The 20,343-nt window shown below is 58.2% G+C and overlaps 2 protein-coding genes and 1 pseudogene across 5 annotated transcripts in view; 2 read left to right on the top strand and 1 right to left on the bottom strand.

Annotated features, from left to right (window-relative positions):
* Window positions 1-4,791: 4,791 nt before the first annotated feature.
* Window positions 4,792-12,795, top strand: STAP2 (signal transducing adaptor family member 2). 3 transcript variants are annotated; one of them, XM_040461603.1, is made up of 14 exons: window positions 5,057-5,170; window positions 7,195-7,275; window positions 7,424-7,495; window positions 7,646-7,768; window positions 8,740-8,796; window positions 9,281-9,381; window positions 9,579-9,713; window positions 10,547-10,616; window positions 10,709-10,811; window positions 10,935-11,009; window positions 11,937-12,092; window positions 12,179-12,280; window positions 12,358-12,432; window positions 12,662-12,795. In XM_040461603.1, the coding sequence occupies exons 2-14, from the start codon at window positions 7,225-7,227 to the stop codon at window positions 12,748-12,750; spliced, it is 1,209 nt and encodes a 402-aa protein (XP_040317537.1). In that variant the 5' UTR covers window positions 5,057-5,170; window positions 7,195-7,224; the 3' UTR covers window positions 12,751-12,795. The 3 variants fall into 3 exon arrangements, with proteins under 3 accessions (XP_040317536.1, XP_040317538.1, XP_040317537.1); XM_040461602.1 differs by lacking the exon at window positions 7,195-7,275 and having other exon boundaries at window positions 4,792-5,170; XM_040461604.1 differs by lacking the exons at window positions 7,195-7,275; window positions 12,358-12,432 and having other exon boundaries at window positions 4,793-5,170.
* A 209-nt stretch (window positions 12,796-13,004) lies between these two features.
* The window catches only part of FSD1 (fibronectin type III and SPRY domain containing 1), an 11,008-nt gene continuing 3,669 nt past the window's right edge, over window positions 13,005-20,343 (bottom strand). For both annotated transcript variants that reach the window (XM_040461600.1, XM_040461601.1), the window contains 7 exons: window positions 19,853-20,062; window positions 16,610-16,708; window positions 15,678-15,837; window positions 15,053-15,132; window positions 13,605-13,856; window positions 13,415-13,503; window positions 13,005-13,309 (listed from right to left, as the gene is read on the bottom strand). In XM_040461600.1, coding sequence (XP_040317534.1) covers window positions 13,199-13,309; window positions 13,415-13,503; window positions 13,605-13,856; window positions 15,053-15,132; window positions 15,678-15,837; window positions 16,610-16,708; window positions 19,853-20,062 — 1,001 coding nt within the window. In that variant the 3' untranslated portion in view covers window positions 13,005-13,198. The remainder of the gene's footprint in view (window positions 13,310-13,414; window positions 13,504-13,604; window positions 13,857-15,052; window positions 15,133-15,677; window positions 15,838-16,609; window positions 16,709-19,852; window positions 20,063-20,343) is intronic.
* Window positions 18,086-18,184, top strand: LOC121021553 (uncharacterized; annotated as a pseudogene).

Raw genomic sequence — 20,343 nt, 5'->3', positions numbered from 1 at the left:
AGTGGCTCCACTGGGGCGGCCTGTTATTGGATTTAGACCCGGAGCTGGGGGGCGCGGGGGACTCAGTTCACTAGGACCGGGCGGGGTGGGACACTTGAGGGACCAGAAGTCTCAGCTGTGGAGACCAGGGGAGAAACCCCCGGAGAACGAGCCAGAGCGCCCTGGGGCTGCAGGCCGGATGGGGAAGGTCTAAAGCGCCCAAGGCGGAGCGCCCGGCTGGCTCAGTCCGTAAAGCAGGCGCCTGTTGATCTCGGGGCTGTAAGTTCGAGTTCCATGTTGGGTGTAGAGACTACTTTAAAAATAAAAAATTTTAAGTAATAATAAAAATAAATAAAGCGCCTGAGCCGGACGTCAGTCTCTAAAGGGTTAACTCCCATTCCCCTGGGCCGATTCCACGGTTGGGCCCAAGCGGAGCCCAACAACCAATTATAGGAGGGTCATTTAAACTTCAACCAATAGGCAGCAGTCGTGGGATTCCCTCCAGCCAATCAATGTTAAACCGCTGCTTCCGCCAAACGCGTAGCCCTCGGCCAATCACAGGAGCCCCCGGGCCTCACGTATCCATTCAGTTGTAGAGTTTGGCCCTGTGCCAGCCAATCAGATCCCGGGTCAGAACGTGCCCTCAGGCTGGCGCGCCCCCCGACTTCCCACGCCTCCTCGCGCCGGGCTCTCGGAGGCGGAGCCGAGTTGGGTGTTCGCGGGTCGGTTTCAGTGCCGTCCTTTGTCCCCGGCCCCTGGCCCAAGACCTTTGCTCTGAGGCGCAGCGGCACCTCCCAGGACTAGGAGTCCCCAGGCCCTGGCAGGGCTGCAAGCCGGGGATGGGGCCTTTCCGAAACTGCTGGGAGTTACGGGCTCGGCTCAACCCCGGCCGGGGGTCCCCGCCCCGGTTGGGAGGGGGGGCGGGGCGGGGGGGGGGGGGGGGGGGGGGGAATGTTATGGGACGGTGGTCTGCAATCAACGGACCTGGCTCCAGATCCTGGTCCACCACATCCCAGCCCTGTGACTTTGGCCAAGTGGCTCCGCGTCTCTGTTTCACCATGGGGACGATCATGATGACTCCCTCAAGGTTGTTAACGAATGGGGCATCACAAGAATTAAGAGCTGGACAAATGGGAATTAATACTCTTTTTTTGTCAAGCCCACGCCTCCTGCTGCAGTTTCCCCACACAGACACCCCCCACCGCAGGTCCAGCCACCAACTGGGCATTCCCCAGCAGCCCTGGACTCTTGACCTCAGTTTAGTCCCCCATGTCCTTGCCCACGTTCCTTTGACTCTGTTCCCCAAATCCTGGACCGGACCTCCTCCTCCCAGCTGGGCCCTGGTCATCACCTTGAGCCTCAGACCTCTATACACAGCCTCCACCTCATCCACCTTCCACACTGGCCCCAGAGGGATCTTACCAAAATGCAACTGTGACCACCTCCCTCCCCTACTCTACATCCTTCTATGGCTCCCATTGCCTTTGATAAATACAATTCAATTCAAACAAATTGCTGTGACCTTATTAACCATTTATGGTGCCCCCTTTTGAATTTTTTTTAACTAAATTTAATTTTGTAAAAATATTCATTTTTGAGGGAGAGAGCAAGTGTGAGCACTAGTCGAGGAGAGGCAGAGAGAGACAGAATCCCAAGCAGGTTCCACGCCCAGTGTGGAGCCTGATGCAGGGCTCTATCCCAGGACCCCGGGAGCATGACCCCAGCCGAAATCAGACACTCAACTAACTGAGCCACCCAGGTGCCCCTATGGCATCCCTTTATGGCAGGCATTGTTATTAACTTTATTAGTTCATCAGATGAAAAGATTGCCAAGTCACACGGCTCTTGAGTGGATTGCAAAGGCTATTTTTTGCTATGTGTATAAAGTCCAGGCTGCCCTATAATGATCAAGGAAATTAAATTTGTAATTTTAAGACTCCTCAAAAATAAATCTCCGTGCCCACATGGAGAATTGTACCAAAGATTCAAAGAATTAACACCACTTTTTAAAAAATGTCTTCCAGGGGCGCCTGGGTGGCGCAGTCGGTTGAGCGTCCGACTTCAGCCAGGTCACGATCTCGCAGTCCGTGAGTTCGAGCCCCGCGTCAGGCTCTGGGCTGATGGCTCGGAGCCTGGAGCCTGTTTCCGATTCTGTGTCTCCCTCTCTCTCTGCCCCTCCCCCGTTCATGCTCTGTCTCTCTCTGTCCCAAAAATAAATAAAAAACGTTGAAAAAAATTAAAAAAAAAAAAGAAATTAGCCTGGATTAGCTGGGTGGGGGAGATGCCATCACAGGGGTCCTTAAAAGCAGACGACAGTAGTCACAGCAGAAGAAATTTGGAGTGATGTGATGTAAGGATTCTGCCTGTATTTGCTGGTTTTGGAGATGGAGAAAGGGGACCATGAGTCAAGGAACCCAAGAAGCTTCTAGAAACTGGAAAAGGCAGGGAAATCGAGTCATCTTCTGAGCCTCCTGAAAAGAATGCATCTCTGGCAACCCCTTGATTTCGGTTCTGTGAGATCCACGAAATACATTTGTGTCATTTTAAGCCTCCACGCTTGAGGTAATTTGTCAGAGCAGCCACAGGAAACTAATGCGCAAACTAAGGAAGAAAGGTCTCCGTCAAGATCATTTCAACTGATACAGAAAAGGCATTGGACAAAACTCAACACCCATGCATGGTAAAAACTCTCAGCAAACTAGAAACAGATGGAAAGCAACTCACTTGCAGTTAACATTGTACTCGATGCGGAAAGACTAGACGCTTTCCCCGTAACAGAGGGAACAGGGCAAGGATGTTCACGCTCGCCACCCGTATCCAACGCAGTGCTGGAAATTCCAGCCAGTGCAATAAGGCAAGAAAAGGAAATGAGGGGCATACCGATTGGAAAGGAAGAAATAAAACTCGCCCTGTTTGCAGATGATAGGATGGCCTTCCTAGAAAATGCCAAGATGCGAACAGGAATACCTCGTTCTAAGGAGCTTCACTTTATTCTGCTTCACAAATAGTGCCCCCTTTTTTTTTTTAAACAAATTGAAGGTTTGCGAAAACCCCACATCAAACGGCACCGCTTTTCCAACAGCATTTGCTGACTTTGTGTCTCGTTTTGGGAATTCTCGTACCATTCCAAACATTTCCATTATCATTGTATACTTCTGGTGGCTCATGGGAAGAGGGCAAACTATTAATAGTACCGGGAATTTGGAAGTTGTTTCCAACCCTCATGGATGACGCTGAGAGAGAGAGAGGCAAACCAAGAAACGGACGCCTTAAAAAAACAATTTTTTTTTAATGTTATTTATTTTTGAGAGAGTGAGCGAGCGGGGGAGAGGCGGAGAGGGGGACAGATGATCTGAGGCGGACTCGGCACTGACCGCAGAGAGCCCAGTGCGGGGCTCAGACTCACGAACCTTGAGATCATGACCTGAGCCGAGGTTGGACACTTCAACCAACAGAGTCACCCAGGCGCCCCTTAAGAAACAGACTTCGGTGCGCCTGGGTGGTTCAGTTGGCTAAGCATCTGAGTCTTATTTTTGGCTCAGTTCATGATTTCGAGATGCGTGACTTCGAGCCCCGGGTGGAGTCGGGCTCCAGGGTGACAATGGGATAGTTTTTCTCTCTCTCTCTCTCCCCCTCTCTGCCCCTCCCCTGCTCACACATGCTCTCTCTCAAAAGAAAAAAGAAAGGAAAAAAAGAGGGACGGAGGAAGAAAAGAATGAAGGGGAACGGAGGGGAGGGGAGGGGAGGGAAGGGACTCTTAACTACAGAGAACAAACAGCTGGTTACCAGAGGCGAGGTGGGGGGGGGGGGTGGGTGAGATAGGTGATGGGGACGAAGGAGTGCACTTGCCCTGATGAGCACTGGGTGTTGTATGGAAGGCAGTGTTGAATAACTATATTGTACACCTGAAACTAACATTACTGAAATTTAAATAAAAGCTTCAAAGATTTTTAAAAATGTTTATTTGGGGGAGGGGGGCGGGGGCAAAGAGGGAGGGGAGACAGAGGATCCTAAGCGATCCTAAGCGGGCCCTGTGCTGAGAGCAGAGAGCCAGACGCAGGGCTGGAACTCAGGAGCTGTGAGATCCTGACCTGAGCCTAAGTCCAAAGGTTAACCGACTGAGCCACCCAGGCGCCCATAAATACACTTTTTTAAGTACAGTCTACCTCCCAACGTGGGGCTCAATCGCATGACCCCAAGATCAAGAGTCTCCTCGTACACGTCCCACTGAACCAGCCAAGAGCCCCTTAAATAAAGCCTTTTAAATTTTTTTTTAAGGTTTATTCGTTTTTCAGAGGCAGAGCATGTGGGGGGAGGGGCAGAGAGAGAGGGAGACACAGAATCGGAGACAGGCTCCAGGCTCTGAGCCATCAGCACAGAGCCCGACGCGGGGCTCGAACTCACGGACCGCGAGATCAATGCCTGAGCTGAAGTCGGACGCTTAACAGACTGAGACACCCAGGCGCCCCTTAATAGATATTAAGGCGCCCCTTAGATAAATTTTTTTAAAAAATGGAGATGCCTGGGTGGCTCAGCAGTTGGTGGCTCAGTTGACTCTTGTCAGAGTTGACATCTCCTGTCTGCTCCCAGTGACACACAGGTGCGATTCCTATCAAAATCCCAGCAAGATTTTTTTTTTTTTTTTTTTTGTAGATTTAGGGAAGATTGGTATAGCAGGCAGGCAGCTTAAGGGGCACGCAGACCTTTATGCGATGTCCCTGTTGTGTCCTCTCTGGACACACGCACTGCCACGCAGGCACCAGGCTCCTCCCTTTCTCACATCCAGACCTTTGCTTAGGCAGGTCCCTCCTCCCGGTGCGCCCTCTGCCCAGTCCCCGCTCAGCACTGAGAGCCTCCCAGTGGCTCCCTCCTCCCCAACTCCAGCGGGCCTCCCAGACTTCTTGGGGAGACCAGAGAGGCTGGGATTTCCCTAGGACCCGCCTGGCCCAGCACCCGCCCAGCACCTGGCAGGGGAGGGAGCTGGGGAGCTGACAGAAGAGAAAATTCTCCTGGAACCGGTTTCTCTGCTTCCTGGCCCAGCTGGGGCACCCACCCCGGGGAGAGGCCAAGGCCGAAGACCCGGGCCACCATGGCCTCAGCCCTAAGCCCACCCCGGGTCCCCAAACCCAAAGGCGCTCTACCTTCACACTACTACGAGAACTTTCTGGAGAAGAAGGGACCCTGTGACCGGGTAAGGCACTGCTGGGCTCCTAGGTGGCTGCACTCACCTCTCTGAGCCTGGATCTTCACATCTGGCCGAGGGGGCGGGGTGGGTAGTGGCTGGGGCCGGGCGCCTGCTGGGGGTGCTGGAAAAGGTTCTGCCCACCCTCTGCCTGTCTCTGACTCTGGCTTATCTCTTTCTCTGTGTCTCTCCCTGCCTGTCTGCCTCCCTCTGTCTCCCTCTTGGTCTCTCTTCTCTTTCTCTTGGATACAAACAGATCAGGGACTTCCCCCAGGAAGTGGAAAACCTTCTGGCTCCCAGGTCCCAGCCCCACACTAACCTTGAGCCTCGGCTGCGGGGGTGGGGGGGTCAAGGCCAGGAGAGGTAGCTGAGGGGGCCGCATCTGGCAGGACCAGAGACGGATGCAAGCCCAGTCCCTCCTTCCCTGAGGCGCCCCACCCCCCCCCACTTGTCTCATCTTCTGCTACAACCCCAAACACCCACCCACTGAGTTCCCTGGCCACCCCCACCGCCACTGCAGATTGAGGTCCCCTCCTCCTTTCCTTGTGCCTCCAAGTGCCCGCCCCCCACCGCCCCCCTCAGGCCTACACACCATCTAGGCCACAGGGGTCCCCACGTCTCTCTGACTCCCAGGCCTTGTGCAAGGGACTCTCCACCGTTGTGCCTCGGTTTTCTCTATTACACAATGAGTATAGTAGGGCCGTAACCATGGTTACTGGAGAAGGGGTCTGGGGTCCTGACTCCGCAAGCACTGTTCACTGGTATTAACTCACCCAATTCTTTCAGCGGCCTCTGCGGTAGGTTCCTCTTTATCGCCATTTCATGGGTGGGGAAACTGAGGCACGGAGAGCTTAAATACCTTGTGCAATGGCGTATAGTGGGTACACGACAAAGCAGGTCTGACCTGCTGAGTTTAATCACTTACTGCTCTGCTCCCAGGGCCGAGCACATGGTAAGTCCTCAGTAAATGTCAGTTAAATGTATCTACGGACAGATGGGTAGGTGGATGGATGGGTATGTCGATGGTTGGACAGACATAGAGACGGATGGGTGGGTGGGTAGATAAGTGGATGAACAGATGGATGGGCAGGCAGATGGACAGATGGACAGGTGGACTGATGATGGCTACTGGGCATCAATATGAAAACTATCCTCATTATCATTACGGACTAATGAAAGTACCCCCTCCTCCCGGAAGTCTTCCCGGATTTCCCAGTTGGAGGGCCTTTCTCCAGATCTCAAGGCCTAGGGTTTGTCCCTTTCGGGGTACTGATTACTCTTCCCTGGAAGATTTAGTATCTATGCTTTCTTTTTAGTTTTTAAACGTTTATGTATTTTTGAGAGACAGACAGTGTGTGAGTGGGGGAGGGGCAGAGAGAGAGGGAGACACAGAATCGGAAGCAGGCTCCAGGCTCCGAGGAGCTGTCAGCGCAGAGCCCGACGCGGGGCTCGAACCCACGAACTGTGAGATCGTGACCTGAGCTGAGGTTGGACGCTCAACCAACTGAGCCCCCCAGGTGCCCGAGTATCTATGCTTTCTATATTCTTCTGGAAGACAACCTATTTAGAAACAGAAGCCATGTCCCAGGTAGTATTTTGCCTCTTCAACAGAACTGGGTGCAGAGTAGATGTTCAGGGAATATTTGCTGGGAAAAAACCAAACAAACCCATTCTCTTACCATCTGGGCTGTATCAGCCCCCTTGGACCACCAGAGAGTTAGGACATTTATAATTCAGAATCCTGGGGGCAAATCCTGAATCGGCAATAACTTCTAGAGTCCAGAACCTTGTGAAATTCTGAGACCGCAGACTCAGGCCCACAGGAGATCCCAATAAATATTTATGGGGTGGACAAGGAGAAGGGGGTGTATGTGTGTGAAAATGGGTACATAGATGGGTGGGTGGGTGGACGGTTAGTTCAACTTACTCCTGGATCTCCTACCTCTGTACACTGGCCAGGGGCGGGGCGGAGGCGGGGCGCTGCTCTGCATTCCCCATTCCATCAAGGAGGATTCTTTGGTCCTTTCTCAAAGAACAACAGATCCCCATAAGTTGGGCCATGGATGGGGAGGGCCTCCCAGAGAAGGCAACGTTCGTTCAAAGACCCAAAGCAGGTGATGAAGGAAACTGTGATGATCTGGGGAAAGAGTCTCCAGGCAGAGGAAACGGCCAGTGCAAAGGTCCTGAGGCAGGAGTGGGTGCCATGGAGGTACCCGGATTTCCCTTCTCACCTCCTTCTCTTTCTCTACCTTTGGTCCCCAGGATTACAAGAAATTCTGGGCAGGCCTCAAGGGTTGCACTCTCTATTTCTATAATAGCAATCGGGACTCCCAGGTAAGGAGGGGACTGGGCTGGTCGCCCCCGCCTCCCCGCCCCCCTCCTTTGGCCTCAGGGACCAAGCATAGAGGGCGGGTGTTTCGGCCAAGCCAGAGGGCCTGGGGAGCCACACGCCTGGCGCTCAGACCCCTGCTTCCGGATCCCCAGCACGTGGAGAAGTTAGACCTAGCGGCGCTTGTGAAGCTCACAGATGACCCACCCTGGGGAAGCTCCCGAGACCCAGGCATCCATTTCAGCCTGGCCCTCCGGAACCAGGAGATCAAGTTCAAGGTGGGCCCCGCCCTCCTTGTCACACTTACCCCTAACGCACCCTAGCATGGAGTCGCACGGAGGCTACCGCTGGGTTGGCGACGCTGGCCGAGTCACTCGACTTCTCTAAGGCCTTGGGTTCTTCGCCTGCAAAATGGGACAGTCCATCGAGGGGAGCAGAACAGCACGTGAGCCGCAAGAAGGGAACCCCCCCCCCCCCCGCCCTCGTTCAACCTTGCAGCTAAGGTCATCGAGCGCCTCCCGCGCGTGCCGGACAGTCTCCTGGTTGCAGTGAACAGGACAGTTAAAACTCGTCACCGTTGTGGAGTTTGCAGTGGAGCGGGGGAGGGCACACAGTGCACAATACGAGGGCGTAAAACATATCTGGAGGGGCAGACGGCAGGAGACGCTTGGAAACAGTGCTAGGGAAAGGACAGAGCGCGCTCAGGGTTACCACGTTAAACAGGGCGACCGGGGGAAGCCTCGCCGAGACCCGCAGGTGAGGGAACCGGCGCGTAGATACCTGTGCAAAGGCTCGTGTGCGTCTGAAGAGCCGGGAGGAAGAAGAGGAGGAAGAGGAGGGGGGAGGGGGGAGGAGCAGGGGGGCGGTGGGCCGGGGGGGGGGAGGGGGAGGGACGGAGGGAGGAGGGCAGGGAGGGGACGGGACGGGGCGTGGGGTGCAGGGCTTTGTGGGCCCTAGGGAGGACTTGGCGTTTACCCCAAAGCAGACGGGAGCCCGGGGAGGGTTTAGAGCATTGGAGATACAGGATCTGATTGGTAGTGTTTTCAAACTTGACGTAGTGATATTAAAGAATTCTATCCCACTTTCCTGAGGACTTATGATGTCCAGACATCCTGAAGTAACCCGGGTCCCAGCTCGTTTAATCTTCAGAAGAACCCTTGGAAAACAGTGGCTATTATTCCTCGTTCCCATTTCACAGATGAATTGACCGAGGCTCATCGCCATGGGCTCTTTTTCTGTCCCTCCGCAGGTAGAGAGCCTGGAGTCTCGGGAGATGTGGAAAGGCTTCATCCTGACGGTGGTAGAGGTAAGACTGGGTGCCTCCTCGGGGACCCTCTTTTCTCCTTCGACGCCACAGTCCTCGACCAGGCCCCCAGAGTCTCCTACACGGGTCTCACGCTGGCGGCCTCTGAGCCCAACGCAGCCCGCAAACGGCTTCTGTTTTTGCCCACAGTGTTAAAACTGTGAAAGTGATCTGCCACTATTTAAGAGCCAGGAGTTTTTGTCAACATTCCTGATCTCTGCTTTAGCCCTTTGTCCCCTGCCTGGCCCCGCAGCCCGTAGAGTTTTGAGAGCCTACACTCGAGCATCCGATCTGTCCTTCCCCTCCCTGAAGTCTCTTCACCCCTGCCCTGAGGAGGCGCAGGGTCGCTCTGGAGCCCCCAGGCCCGGGTTCCCATCCTGGCTGCCTGGGCCCGCACCCCGACCTCAGGGTGTCCCCTCGGTGACGCGGGCACCAGCCGCCCGTGCCCTGACGTCCAGGCGCCCTCGGGTGCCTCATCTCCCCTCAGCTCCGCATCCCGTCCAACCTGACCCTGCTGCCCGGACACCTGTACATGATGGCCGAGGCCCTGGCCAAAGAGGAGGCGCGCCGCGCGCTCGAGGTGCCCTCGTGAGTGCCCCGCCGGGCCGCGCAGCCCCGGGACCGCGGCGGGCGGAGGCGCGGGGCCCGAGGGGCGGCCGGCGGGGTCTGCGGGGAATCCCGTCTTCCGGGACAAGGTCCACGTGCCGGGGGCGGGGCTCCGCGGGAGGGTGTGGCCGCGCCCCGGGGGCGGGGCCTGCGCGGAGTGAGGGACGCGTCCGCCCCAGCTGCTTCCTGAAGGTGAGCCGGCTGGAGGCGCAGCTGCTCCTGGAGCGCTACCCCGAGTGCGGAAACCTGCTGCTGCGGCCCAGCGGGGACGGAACGGGCGGCGTGTCGGTCACCACCCGCCAGACGCTCGATGGGTGCGCATGCGCGGCGCCGGGATGGGCGGAGGAACGCGGTCTCCGGGGGGCGGGGCCAGAGTTCTGGGGGGCGTGGGATCCCGAGGCCGGCCCCTCCCGGAATGGGGGTGGGGTCCACGTCTGGGGGCGGAGCCAAGGGCCGGACGGAGGACCCCTTGGCGGGGAGCGGTTAGATCCTGAGGCGGGGGCGGGACTCTATAGATGAGGTCAGACCTTTGGGTGAGGATGGGCTCTTCGGGGCGGAATCGGGGCCGGGTCTGGCCCTCCGGAGCAAGGAAGAAATCAAATCCATGGGTGGTGACCAGCCCTTTGGGCGGAGTCAGGACTTGTGGGTGGAGTCATAGGCCGGTCTTCCCCTTGAACCAGGGTGGTTGAATCAGGCTTTGGAGGTCCACTTTGGGGACGGATCAGAGCCTGGCCCTAAATCCTTCTTTGGGATAGCCAGGTGAAGGGTAGGGCCACATCGAAGGCGGAGTTAGAACCCACGGGCGGGGCCTCACGGAGGTGGAGCCATCAGGGAGTGGCCCTCCACATCGAAGGCGGAGTTAGAATCCACGGGGCGGGGCCAGAGGAGGGGCGGGGCCTCCCGGGGTGGAGCCATCAGGGCGTGGCCCTCCTTAGGTGCAGTGCCAAGACAGCGGCGGGGTCTTCCTGGGGGGCGGGGGTGTGCAGTCAGTAGAGGGCCTGATTCTCCCGGGAGAGTCACGCCAGGTCGGGGCACGGTCCCTGTGCGGAGGACCAGGTTAGCCCCTCCGTGGGGGCGGGGAGCCAGGACGAGGGGCGGGTTCCTCCTGGGCCTGCGCCAGCCTCCTCACTCACCACTTCCTGGGCAGGTCGTCGGTGGTCCGGCACTACAAGGTGAAGCACGAGGGCCCCAAGTATGTGATCGACGTGGAGGAGCCGGTGAGCGTTGGGCTGGCGTACTGGAAAACGCGGGGGGGGGGGCCTGCGCCCCTTCCCCAGCAGCCCTGACTGCGACCTCTACCCGCCTCCAGTTCTCCTGCGACTCACTCGACGCAGTGGTCAACTATTTCGTGACACGCACCAAGAAATCGCTGGTGCCCTTCCTGCCAGACGAGGACTATGAGAAGGTGCTAGGTGAGTGCGGCCTCAGGGAACTCCGGGAACCCAGTCCGTGCCTCTCCCTCCCCTGCCCCCACGGGGCACCCCTGGATCAACCCCCAGCCGCCGCGCCTCCTCTAGGACCACTCTCTGTTCCAGGCTACATGGAGGCGGATAACGAGAACGGCGAGAGTGTGTGGGTGGCACGCGAGGCCCCCGCGTCCCAAGGCCCAGGTGATGCCCCCGCCCTGCAGCCACCGCTGGGCCATAGTGCAGAGAGACCTGGGACCCACATGGCGCCGCCCGTGTCCAGTCTTGGACCCAGAGTTACAAGGACCCAGAAGTTACCCAGACCCTGCCCTCCGGGTTGTGGAGGGGGGCACAGAGCTGGACACACTTCCAGCCCTGTGGGGTTGAACCTGGGGCTGAAGACAGCGGTGCCTAGAGTTGGGGAGAGAAAGGGGGGAGGCTTCCTGGAGGAGGCGGTGTTTGCTTAAGGCCTCAAAGGATTTCAGTAGGTTGAGATGGGCAATGGAGGGGACGGAGGGCTCACCTGGAGCGACATCTACCCAGAGATGGGAACCGGGGTGGCTATTGAGAAAGGGGTGGGGGGGGGATCCCGTTTACAAGGCGGGAAGAAGATGATAGGAAGGCCTCTGGGCTGAGCAGACGCTGGGGGGCCCCTTGTGCACAGTGGGCACGAATGTGCACACATACACACGTGAACACTCACAAACACGAATTGCGTCCACCTGCACAAGCAGCTCACGTGCAGACACGTGCACGGACAAGGGCTCCGCACATGCACGAATACTCGTGTCACACGGTTCCCGTCCCGTGCGGCGCACATACACATACCTTAAGCCACAGTCACGTGTGTGGACACGAATGCTCACTGGCGAGCACAAATTTGGACACGTATAGGCACGTGGGTGCACACGCTAACGTAGACAAATACTAGCACCCTCGCGGTGTCAGGCACGTATCCACGCATTCAGGTGCGCGTACAAACCCTCTGCCTGTATTCAACTATGCAAATTCACTCGGTGTGCCAGATCATGCGACACAGGGACACAGACACCGACTCCTGGGTGAGCGTGTGTAAGAACCACGCACGCACAGGGTCACACGCGTGACTCTGGCAACTGCGTTTCTCACCAGGTCCCGCACCCCCCTCGGGTGGCCCCAGGCAGCTGCCTCCCGTGCCCGTCACACCCGTGTCGAGCCCAAACAAGCTCACCCCACTCCCGAACGAGGATGAGAACTACGTGATCCCCATCGCACACACCCCAGCCGCCACCTACGTGAACGGGGACGGTAGGTGGGGGCGGGGGGGAGACGGGGACAGGGGAGGAGGCTGAAAGGTAGACGTGACGTGACGTGCCACACCTTTGTCCACGCAGTGCCTTCCCCTAGTCGGCCGGTCATCCGGAAGCCCAAGAAGGTGGCAAAGGTTCAGGCAAAGCCTCCAAAGCTGCCAAAGCCACCCGTTGCGCCCAAGCCAGGTAGGGGTCCCGCCCCCAAGCCCTTCCCTTGTCCGGTGGAGAGCCGGCCTCAGTCCCTCCTCTGCCCCCTCCTCCAGAGCCCCAAGGCCTCAACGGCGGCCTGGCCAAGAAACTGGCGGGCAACTCAGCGCAGGCTTTCTTCCCCACGACAGGTGAGGCGTTTGGGGGTCCGTGCGGCCGGTGACCCGTGCTGTCACGCGGGACCCACACTCCGAAGGGCCCCACGCTTGGCTTAACGCTGTGCGGTCTTGAAACCCCTCAAGGCTTTTGAATAGATTTTCATTTTTCACGGGGCCCACAGATTCTGCGGGTGGGGTGGGGGGGACAGCGTGGGCTGGGGACCCCTGATGCGGCTGAAGTCCCCCCGCCCCCCCCCACCAGGCCTGGCGGATTTGACCGCCGAGCTGGAAGAGAAACTGCGGAGGAGACGGGCGCTGGAGCACTCGGCCAGACACACTGGGGACCTGTGAGCCAGAGAGGCGGACCCCTCCTCCCAGAATAAAAGCTCAAGTGACCCCAGGGCCTCTGCGTCTGGCCTGGGGGGGGGGGGGCGGCGGGAGGCAGTGGGGGTCTGGTAGACGTCTGCCCACAGCTGGCCCCTCTTAGCAAAACCTGCCACCCGGCCCTACAAGAGAAGCCCACTTTACAGCCAGGAAAACCGAGGTCCAGAAAGGTTTGGGGCACACTCAGTGCCACCCAGCCCCAAAGAACCATCAGCACGGCCTGGCCAGTGATTGACCTTTATTAGGACGCGAGGTGGGGAGGAGGGCCCGCCCCGGGGCCCGCCGCTCCCCAGTGGTGTCCCCCGCAGGAGTTAAGGCTCCAAGCAGCAAGAGAGGAGAGGGTGCTGGCTGAAACAACCGAGGCCTGGGAGGGCCCCCCTCTGGATCAGCCGGGCGGGGTGGGCGGTCCAGGGGCCTAGGTGAGGCTAGTGTTAGAGCTGCTGGTGGCACTGCCCCGCTTCTGCAGGCAGCGCACGGAGCTGGGGACCTGCAGGCCGGTCGTCACCTGGAAACTACCGCACCACACCTGGGGCACAGGGGGAGGGGGGCAGTCGGGCTCAGGAGCAAAGCCGGCACCCGGCGGCACCCCGCCCCCCCCGCCCCCCGATCCCCTCCACGGAAGGGTTCTCACCGTGAAAGCGGGCAGCAGTGGCTGTGTGAACTTGGCCTTGAAAGTGTGCAGCAGCTGTTTGGTCCGGGCGTTGTAGAAGGACAGGAGGCCTGGGACGGAGGCAGAGAGACAGGGGGACCGATAAGGGGATCGTGGCAGAGGCGGGACGGGGAGAGGCGGCTAGAGACGCGGCCCGGGGCGCGGGGGTCACCTTGGTGGAAGTCACAGTGCACGCCCAGGCAGTCGGGCACGGGGGCGTCCAGCACCTTGGCCTTGTTGGCGTGCTTGGCGGTGAAGCTGGCCTGTAACCAGTTGTTGACATGCAGGCACCAGGACGCGGCCGTCTTGCCCAGCTGCTCGAAGCGGCCCAGGCTGCGGTACGCCACCCCCACGCCGAACGCCTTGCTGTCCGGCTCGAAGCGCACCTCCCAGTAATGCTCCCCACCGTCGATCAGCGTGTCCCCTGTGGGGCGAGGTGGAGTCGGGTCCCGGGTGGCCTTGCGCCAGGGGGCGGCCACCTGGTTACTCCTCAGTCCTCGGCTACGGTTTCTGGGCCGTCCCCGGACCTCATCCACCTCCTCTAGATGCTCCGAGAGCCCGGATACTCGCCAAGCCTCAGCTAATCCTTTCGCTTCTCTGCCGGTCCAGGCTACTCGTTCCAGATACTTCCAGGCCTTAGAAGCTTCCTCCAAAGCAAACGATTCCTCCCCGTGTTCAGACACCCCTCGGTCCTCAGTTCTCTCCGACACTAGATCACTCCCAAACCCTTGCGCCTGGCGGACTCCCAAGTGTTCCCACGGGCCTCGAATCCCACCGGAGCGCAGAGTCTCGCCAGCGTGCCGGGCCCCTCTCCTACTGCTCTGTGAATCTAGGGTCTCCCCGGACCCCCAGCCCCTGGTGGAGGCCAACTTCTTCCAGGCCCGACTGCACATCCTCTCCTGCCCCCGACCTCAGCTACTTTCCCAACCACAACCAGGCTCGTTCTTCCCAGAGGCCCCGTGGCCCCCTCTCAGGTGTCAGCCACTCTGCAGAACCCCCACCCCTTCCCCTGCTTCGTCCCCGGACCCCACCTCTCGCCAATCTCAGATGCTTTCGGGGAAAACCCAGCTCCTCCACAGAACCCCAGCTTCTCCTCAGGTCTTAGCTTATCCCCAGGACGCGGCTACTCTCTAACCCCGCCCCTGCCCAGGTACTGCTGACCGCACTGACTCCTGCACCCCCCAGCCTCTTCTGGGAGCCCCCTTCTGGACAGCGACGATCCCCCTGAACCCTGGTTCCTCCGTGGGCCCCATTCACTCCATCGCTAGCTGTCTCCCACACCAGCGACTGTCTCTGGCTCCCCCACAAACCCGGCTGCCCCGTAGGTGACCATTCTTTCCAGCTACTCCACAGACCCCAGGACGCCCCCTGGCCGACCTCCAGGCCACAGCCTCTACAAGTTCTGCCCCCCCCCAACCCCCAGTAAGCCCACCCCCTCCCCCTCCCCCCCGCCAGTCCTCAATTCCCCCAGCACCACATTATTGGAACCATTCCCAGGAAGCTTTGTTGGTGGCTGCCTCAGTTTCCCCAACCAAAGGAGTTCTCTCCACCCCCCACCCCCCACCATCAGGGCCCTGCCCAGAGTGTCCCCTCTGCCCTCCTGTCTTTGCCCCTCCTTACCCAGCACCGTGTAGGACTCGGCCGTGAAGCGATCCCGGCCCCCACGACCGGAGGGCATCCTCTTGGGAGACGGCACGCCTCTGTGAGTGACAGGGAGAAGGCTCAGCGCAGCCCTTACTGTCCCCACAGGAGGGTTTCCCTGGCCGCCCCCCCACCCCTCCGGCCGCCGCAGTCTTCCTGTCAGTCCTTCCCAGGACTTGGTTCTTTTCACTCACTGGGCCCCTCCTTCCAGAACACGCCCAGATAGCCCTTCCTCGTCTGGAAAACTACTCAACTGTCAAAACCCAGTTAAAACTCTCTTCTTGGGGCGCCTGGGCTAGTCGGTTACGCATCTGACTTCGGTTCAGGTCGTGATCTCACGGTTCTTGAGATCCAGCCCCGCGCCTGCTGTCCGCGCAGAGCCCGCTTCAGACCCTTTGTCTCTCTCCCTCTCTGCCCCTCCCCTACTTGCACGCACTCCCCTCCCCCCCTCCCCCGAAAATAAATACACATTATAAAAACAAATCTCCTCTCCCTTCTCGGGCTCCCTCCTTCCACCCCAGCCTTGACCACGCTGGGCTCTGGGTGTCCCTGCCCCGTGTGATCTCCTCCACCAGAAACTCAGGGAGGCCAGGGGGCAGGCTACCTGGCGGGGGAGTTGACGGGAGACGCCGTGCGCCCCTTGCCGTCCTTCTCGCGGGCCTTGATGTCCTGCACCTTCCCGCCCATGGCGTCCCACTCCACGGAGAGATCATCCACCCGCAGGTTCTGGTGAGATGTGGACGCATCCAGGCGGAACATGAACGCTGGGGCCGGGCAGACGTGGGAGTCACAGAGATGGGGAAACCCGGAGAGACACAGAGAGACAGAGAGACAGACAGTGACCAAGACAAACCATGTGACAGGGACGGAGAGCAGAGAGCGACAGCAGGGACTAAGACAGAAAACGAGAGAGGTTGCCGGGCTCAGAGACAGACGGCTACAGAGCGACAGGCAGCAGGACGCCAAGAAAGACAGACGGGGCAGAGCCGAGGGCCAAGGGAGTGAAGGCTGAGGGCTTGTTGCCTGAGGGTCCCCTAGGTCTGGAGCCATTTTCAAAGCACTGGTGGTACTTCTGCTGGAGGGTAGTCACAGGAAGGGGCCCGGGCTATAGCACGACAGTTAGGCTAGACTCTAGAAAGTCCTCCTCGCAGAGCACACAAAGGTGTTGCTGCAGGAGAGGAAGCGCGGGCTTCACTACTGATATCCCATCCCCAATTCTAAGAGCGCTTATCTAGTTTTTAGGAGAGAAAAAGAGAGAGGGAGGGTGTGTGTGTGTGTGTGTGTGTGAAAGACAGAGAGAGTATAAAACCCATCCAGTATAATGGGCTCAAGTGCAAAAGCAAAAAACCATGGCAGGTGTATATTAGACACTCAGGTTAAGGAAGCTACTGGGGACTAAGCTCCGGGCTTCCTGGCAGCCAGAGCAAAAAGAGTCACTGAGCCCTGATTAGTAGATGCTTATTACACACCAGTACCTGGGGCCCCAGGGTGAGGGGTTATGGAGTCACAGCCAGGGTAGGGGTGGGAACCAGTCACCTGGTGTCTCCAGGGTCACCGACTCGGAGAACTCGCCTGCAACTGCCTTATTACAGGCCTTCACACGGAAATTCATGTATTTCATGTCAAACTTGAGACCTAGGAGCAACAGAGGGATCTCAACGTGGCGTGCACTTTGAGCAAAAGGCTACAGGTCCCTGTGTCCCACGGTAGTCCCAGTACTCATTCTAAGGAGCACCTTGCAAACGACATCTTATCCCTGAGACACCATCCTTGCCTTCATTTACCTGTGGTACTATGGGTACTTGGCTCCGCCTCCAATCCAGATTGGCCAATCAGGATGCTTAGGGACACAGTAACAGCGATTGGTTCAGGAATGGGCACATGACCCAAACTGGCCAATCAGAAACTTCCCTGGGACTTTGGGCTGGTATTCTAGGGAACAGAGTTACTGTCTGAGGCTGGCCAGCCGGGAGGAAGCTCCTCTAGGGAAAATCTGTCAGTGCATTTGGCAAGCCTCCTTCAGAATGTCGCATCCACATGCAACAAAGGCAGGGAACAAAGGCGAACGAGCCATTTGATTTGCTGGAACCCCTCGATCTCCCCATGCCTGGTTACTTAAAGATATTCCCTACTTCTAGGATATGTCCCCCGCTTTCTTTCTTTCTTTTTGGGTTCGTTTCTTCCAGTCTTCAAAAATAAAAAGCAGCTACCCAGTTGTCCTTCCCCTCAAGCTAAACCTCTTTGGAGAGCTGTCTACACCCTCACCCCTTCTCTGCTGCCTCGCTCACTCTCCCTCCTCTGGCCTTTGTCGGTCCCCCACCTCGCAGGACCTCCTGGCTGACCACTCCTTCCCTCCTGGAACATTTTCTCCTTGGCAGCCACGGCACTGTCGTCTCTTGGCTCCCCCCCTGTTTGTTCTCCCTAGGTCTTCTTTGCAGGCACTTCCATCCTCAACACCCTTAAATGTCAGGGTGACTCTGTCTGGGGCTCTTATTCGTGTCACCGTGCCCCTGTCCCCTTCTTGCACTTCAGACACCATCCGTCCACCAGAGCACCCACTGCCCAACCCCTAGCTCAGACCACATGCCCAGTTGCCTCTTGAGTGTTCCCCCTGGGATGCCCGTCCTCTGATCATCCAAAACAGTACTCAGCGCCTCCTGCTCTAAAACCTCCCATAGCTTCATCTCACTTCTCCCCACAGATGTTGTTCTGTCCGCAAACCTAACTTAGTTTCGGACACAAAGGTTCGCAGTGCTCGCTTCAGCAGCATGTAGACTAAAATTGGAATCACCCAAGGGCACCTGGGTGGCTCAGTTGGTGCAACAGCTGACTCCTGACCTCGGCTCAGGTCATGATCTCACTGTGCGTGAGATCGAGCCCCGCGTCGGGCTCTGCACCGGCAGCGTGGAGCCTGCTTGGGGTTCTGTGTCTCCCTCTCTCTCTCTCTCTCTCTCTCTCTCTCTCTCTCTCTGCCCATCCCCCACTTGCCTGAGCTGTCTCAAAATAAATAAGCTTTAGAAAAATAACATAAAATTGGAACGATATAGAGAACGCTAGCATGGCCCCTGCAGAAGGGTGGCATGCAAATTCGGACATAAAAGGCTCAGCGCTCTGGCCTCTGAGCCCTGGATCAGGCTGTTCTGCCTAGAAGACTCTTCTCCACCCTCCCCTCCTCTGTCGGGCCTCAGCCTGGCTGCCACCTCTTCCAGATGCCCACCCAGACTGTCTCCCCCTTGTCCGGATCCCCTTCCCTGAGAGCCCAGTACATTACTCAGCAACACCACCTACTGCCCCAGAGCAGAGATTACCAACCAGAAGGCTCAGCTTCTGAAACCTGGAACCCACGTGCCTATGGGCGGTCTGGACTCACTGTGTGCCTCAGTTTCCTATTCTGCAAACTGGCAATCGCAATGCCAAATCCCAAGCAGGGTTCACATGAGGACGCGATGAGTCGAGGCATGTACGTACCAAACGCTAAACCAACCCCCTCCCGACTTGTCCAAGCAACGGAGACGACAAATGACGACACGGGTTCGTTGCCTAGATGAGAGCATTCGTCCCTATCGACATCACACGCCTTTCAGTGGATTCAACGTCCTGCCCTGCGGAACGCACTCACTAGGAATGTTGCAAAAGGCAACAAGAGGGGGGTGGCGAGGGGGTGACGCATCAGGAAGCCTGGGATGCGACCGACCTCCACGCTGACCGTGGTGGCCGGTTCCCGAACTTGCACACGGGACGAAACCGCATACGGGCGTACACATGCGCGTGCGCACACGGACGAAGGCACGTAACGCCAGCGAAACGCGGACCCACGAGGCTCCTGTCTGTTCCTTGGTTTAGATATCGAGCTACAGTTACGGAAGCGGCTACTGGCGGATCCTGCTTCGGGTTCTGCGTCTCCTGCCCCTCCCCCACTTACGCACTGCCTCTCTGTGTCTCTCCAGAATGAATACGTGTTTAAAAAAATAAAATAAATAAAATAAAAACAAAGCCTGGGGGTGGGGGGTGGGGGGAGTGGGATATGTTTGTTTTGATTCCCACGCAAAGGATAATAAACCAGTAGCTTCTCAGGTCCTTTTGCTAGCTGCTGGCTTTTCTTTCCTGCAATTAGCATGCTCATTAGTAACCATGCATGCTAATTACAGATAAAGAACAGGCTGATTACAGCCCAAGAGCTGTAGCGACAGTTATCTTGTGGGCACGGCTCTCCCCGCCACTGAGGATTTCCTCCGGCGCAGACGGCTGCTGAAACTCATCAGGGACCCCCGATTTTACCCTTCTGGAGACACTCCCCTTCCGGCTGGGGGGAATCCCCACGCTTTCTGCTTTCTGACGACTGCCAAGGAAATCCCCCAACACTGGGAGGATGCCAGCTCCAGGGCGGGACTGTCGCCAGTCTTGCTCACTAGGGCAAGGGCAGCACCGGCAGGCGCTCAATACCCGGAAATGAATGAATGAACGCTGCATAGGAGACGTGAGACGCCGATGGGGAACGCCTTGCCTCCCCGGGCCTCAGTCCTCCCATCTGTAAACTGGCGGTGAGACGCGTGTCCGTTGTTCGTTACGTGTGGGGCAAACATTTAGCACATAGTAAGCCCTCCAGAAACGGCGCGGTGCCTGTCATCAACATCGTTTTTATTGTTATCACTTCGTTACTCCTGATCAGCCCAGCGGGGCCCCCAGTTGATGGGGAAACGGAGCCCGGAGGGGGCTGAGCCCAACGGGGCTGGGGGTGGGGGGCGGGGTGGGTGTCAGCAGCAGGGCTGAGCTGCTTACCGGTCAGGGTGTACTCCGTCTGCCGGATGCCCTCGATGACCATCCACGGCTGCTCCTCCTTGAGGCGGGGCGGGCCCTCGAAGTTGGTCCGCCTGTACTCGAGCACGTAGTGGTCGATCTTGCTGTCCTCGTCCGGCATGCGCCACACCAAGGTCACGCAGTTGTCTGCCACCAGGGACTCGGCCAGGTCAATCACAGGGGCGCCGGGCACTGTCCAGGACGGGGGGAGGGGGGCTCAGGTCCTTTGCCTGCAAGGGCGATCTTACAGAAACCTCACCCGCAATTTAGGCCTTCTTGGGGGCCTCCTCTGGAGCCCAACCTTGGGAGCGGGGCCCCTCCGGGCACTGGGGCCTGGGGGGTGGAGCTTCCACAGGGTTTCACCAGAGTGGGGTGGTGGGGAAGAGCTTCCTCAGGGTTCAACCGACAAAGACCTGGGCCTTCTCAGAATACCACCATTTCAGGATAATTTCTAGAATTCTCTCATAGGGGCA

The sequence above is a fragment of the Herpailurus yagouaroundi genome, unplaced genomic scaffold (genome assembly GCF_014898765.1).
Source record: "Herpailurus yagouaroundi ecotype Mexico unplaced genomic scaffold, PumYag 295, whole genome shotgun sequence".
NCBI classification, from domain to species: domain Eukaryota; kingdom Metazoa; phylum Chordata; class Mammalia; order Carnivora; family Felidae; genus Herpailurus; species Herpailurus yagouaroundi.
This window is presented reverse-complemented; position numbering and strand designations above follow the sequence as displayed.

Excerpts from the sequence above, each read along its gene's own strand:
- STAP2 (XM_040461602.1), top strand. The coding sequence starts at position 5,069 with ATGGCCTCAGCCCTAAGCCCACCCCGGGTCCCCAAACCCAAAGGCGCT. Across the intron at positions 5,171-7,423 it reads AGAAGGGACCCTGTGACCGG|GATTACAAGAAATTCTGGGC; the intron begins GTAAGGCACTGC and ends TTTGGTCCCCAG. Across the intron at positions 7,769-8,739 it reads ACCAGGAGATCAAGTTCAAG|GTAGAGAGCCTGGAGTCTCG; the intron begins GTGGGCCCCGCC and ends GTCCCTCCGCAG.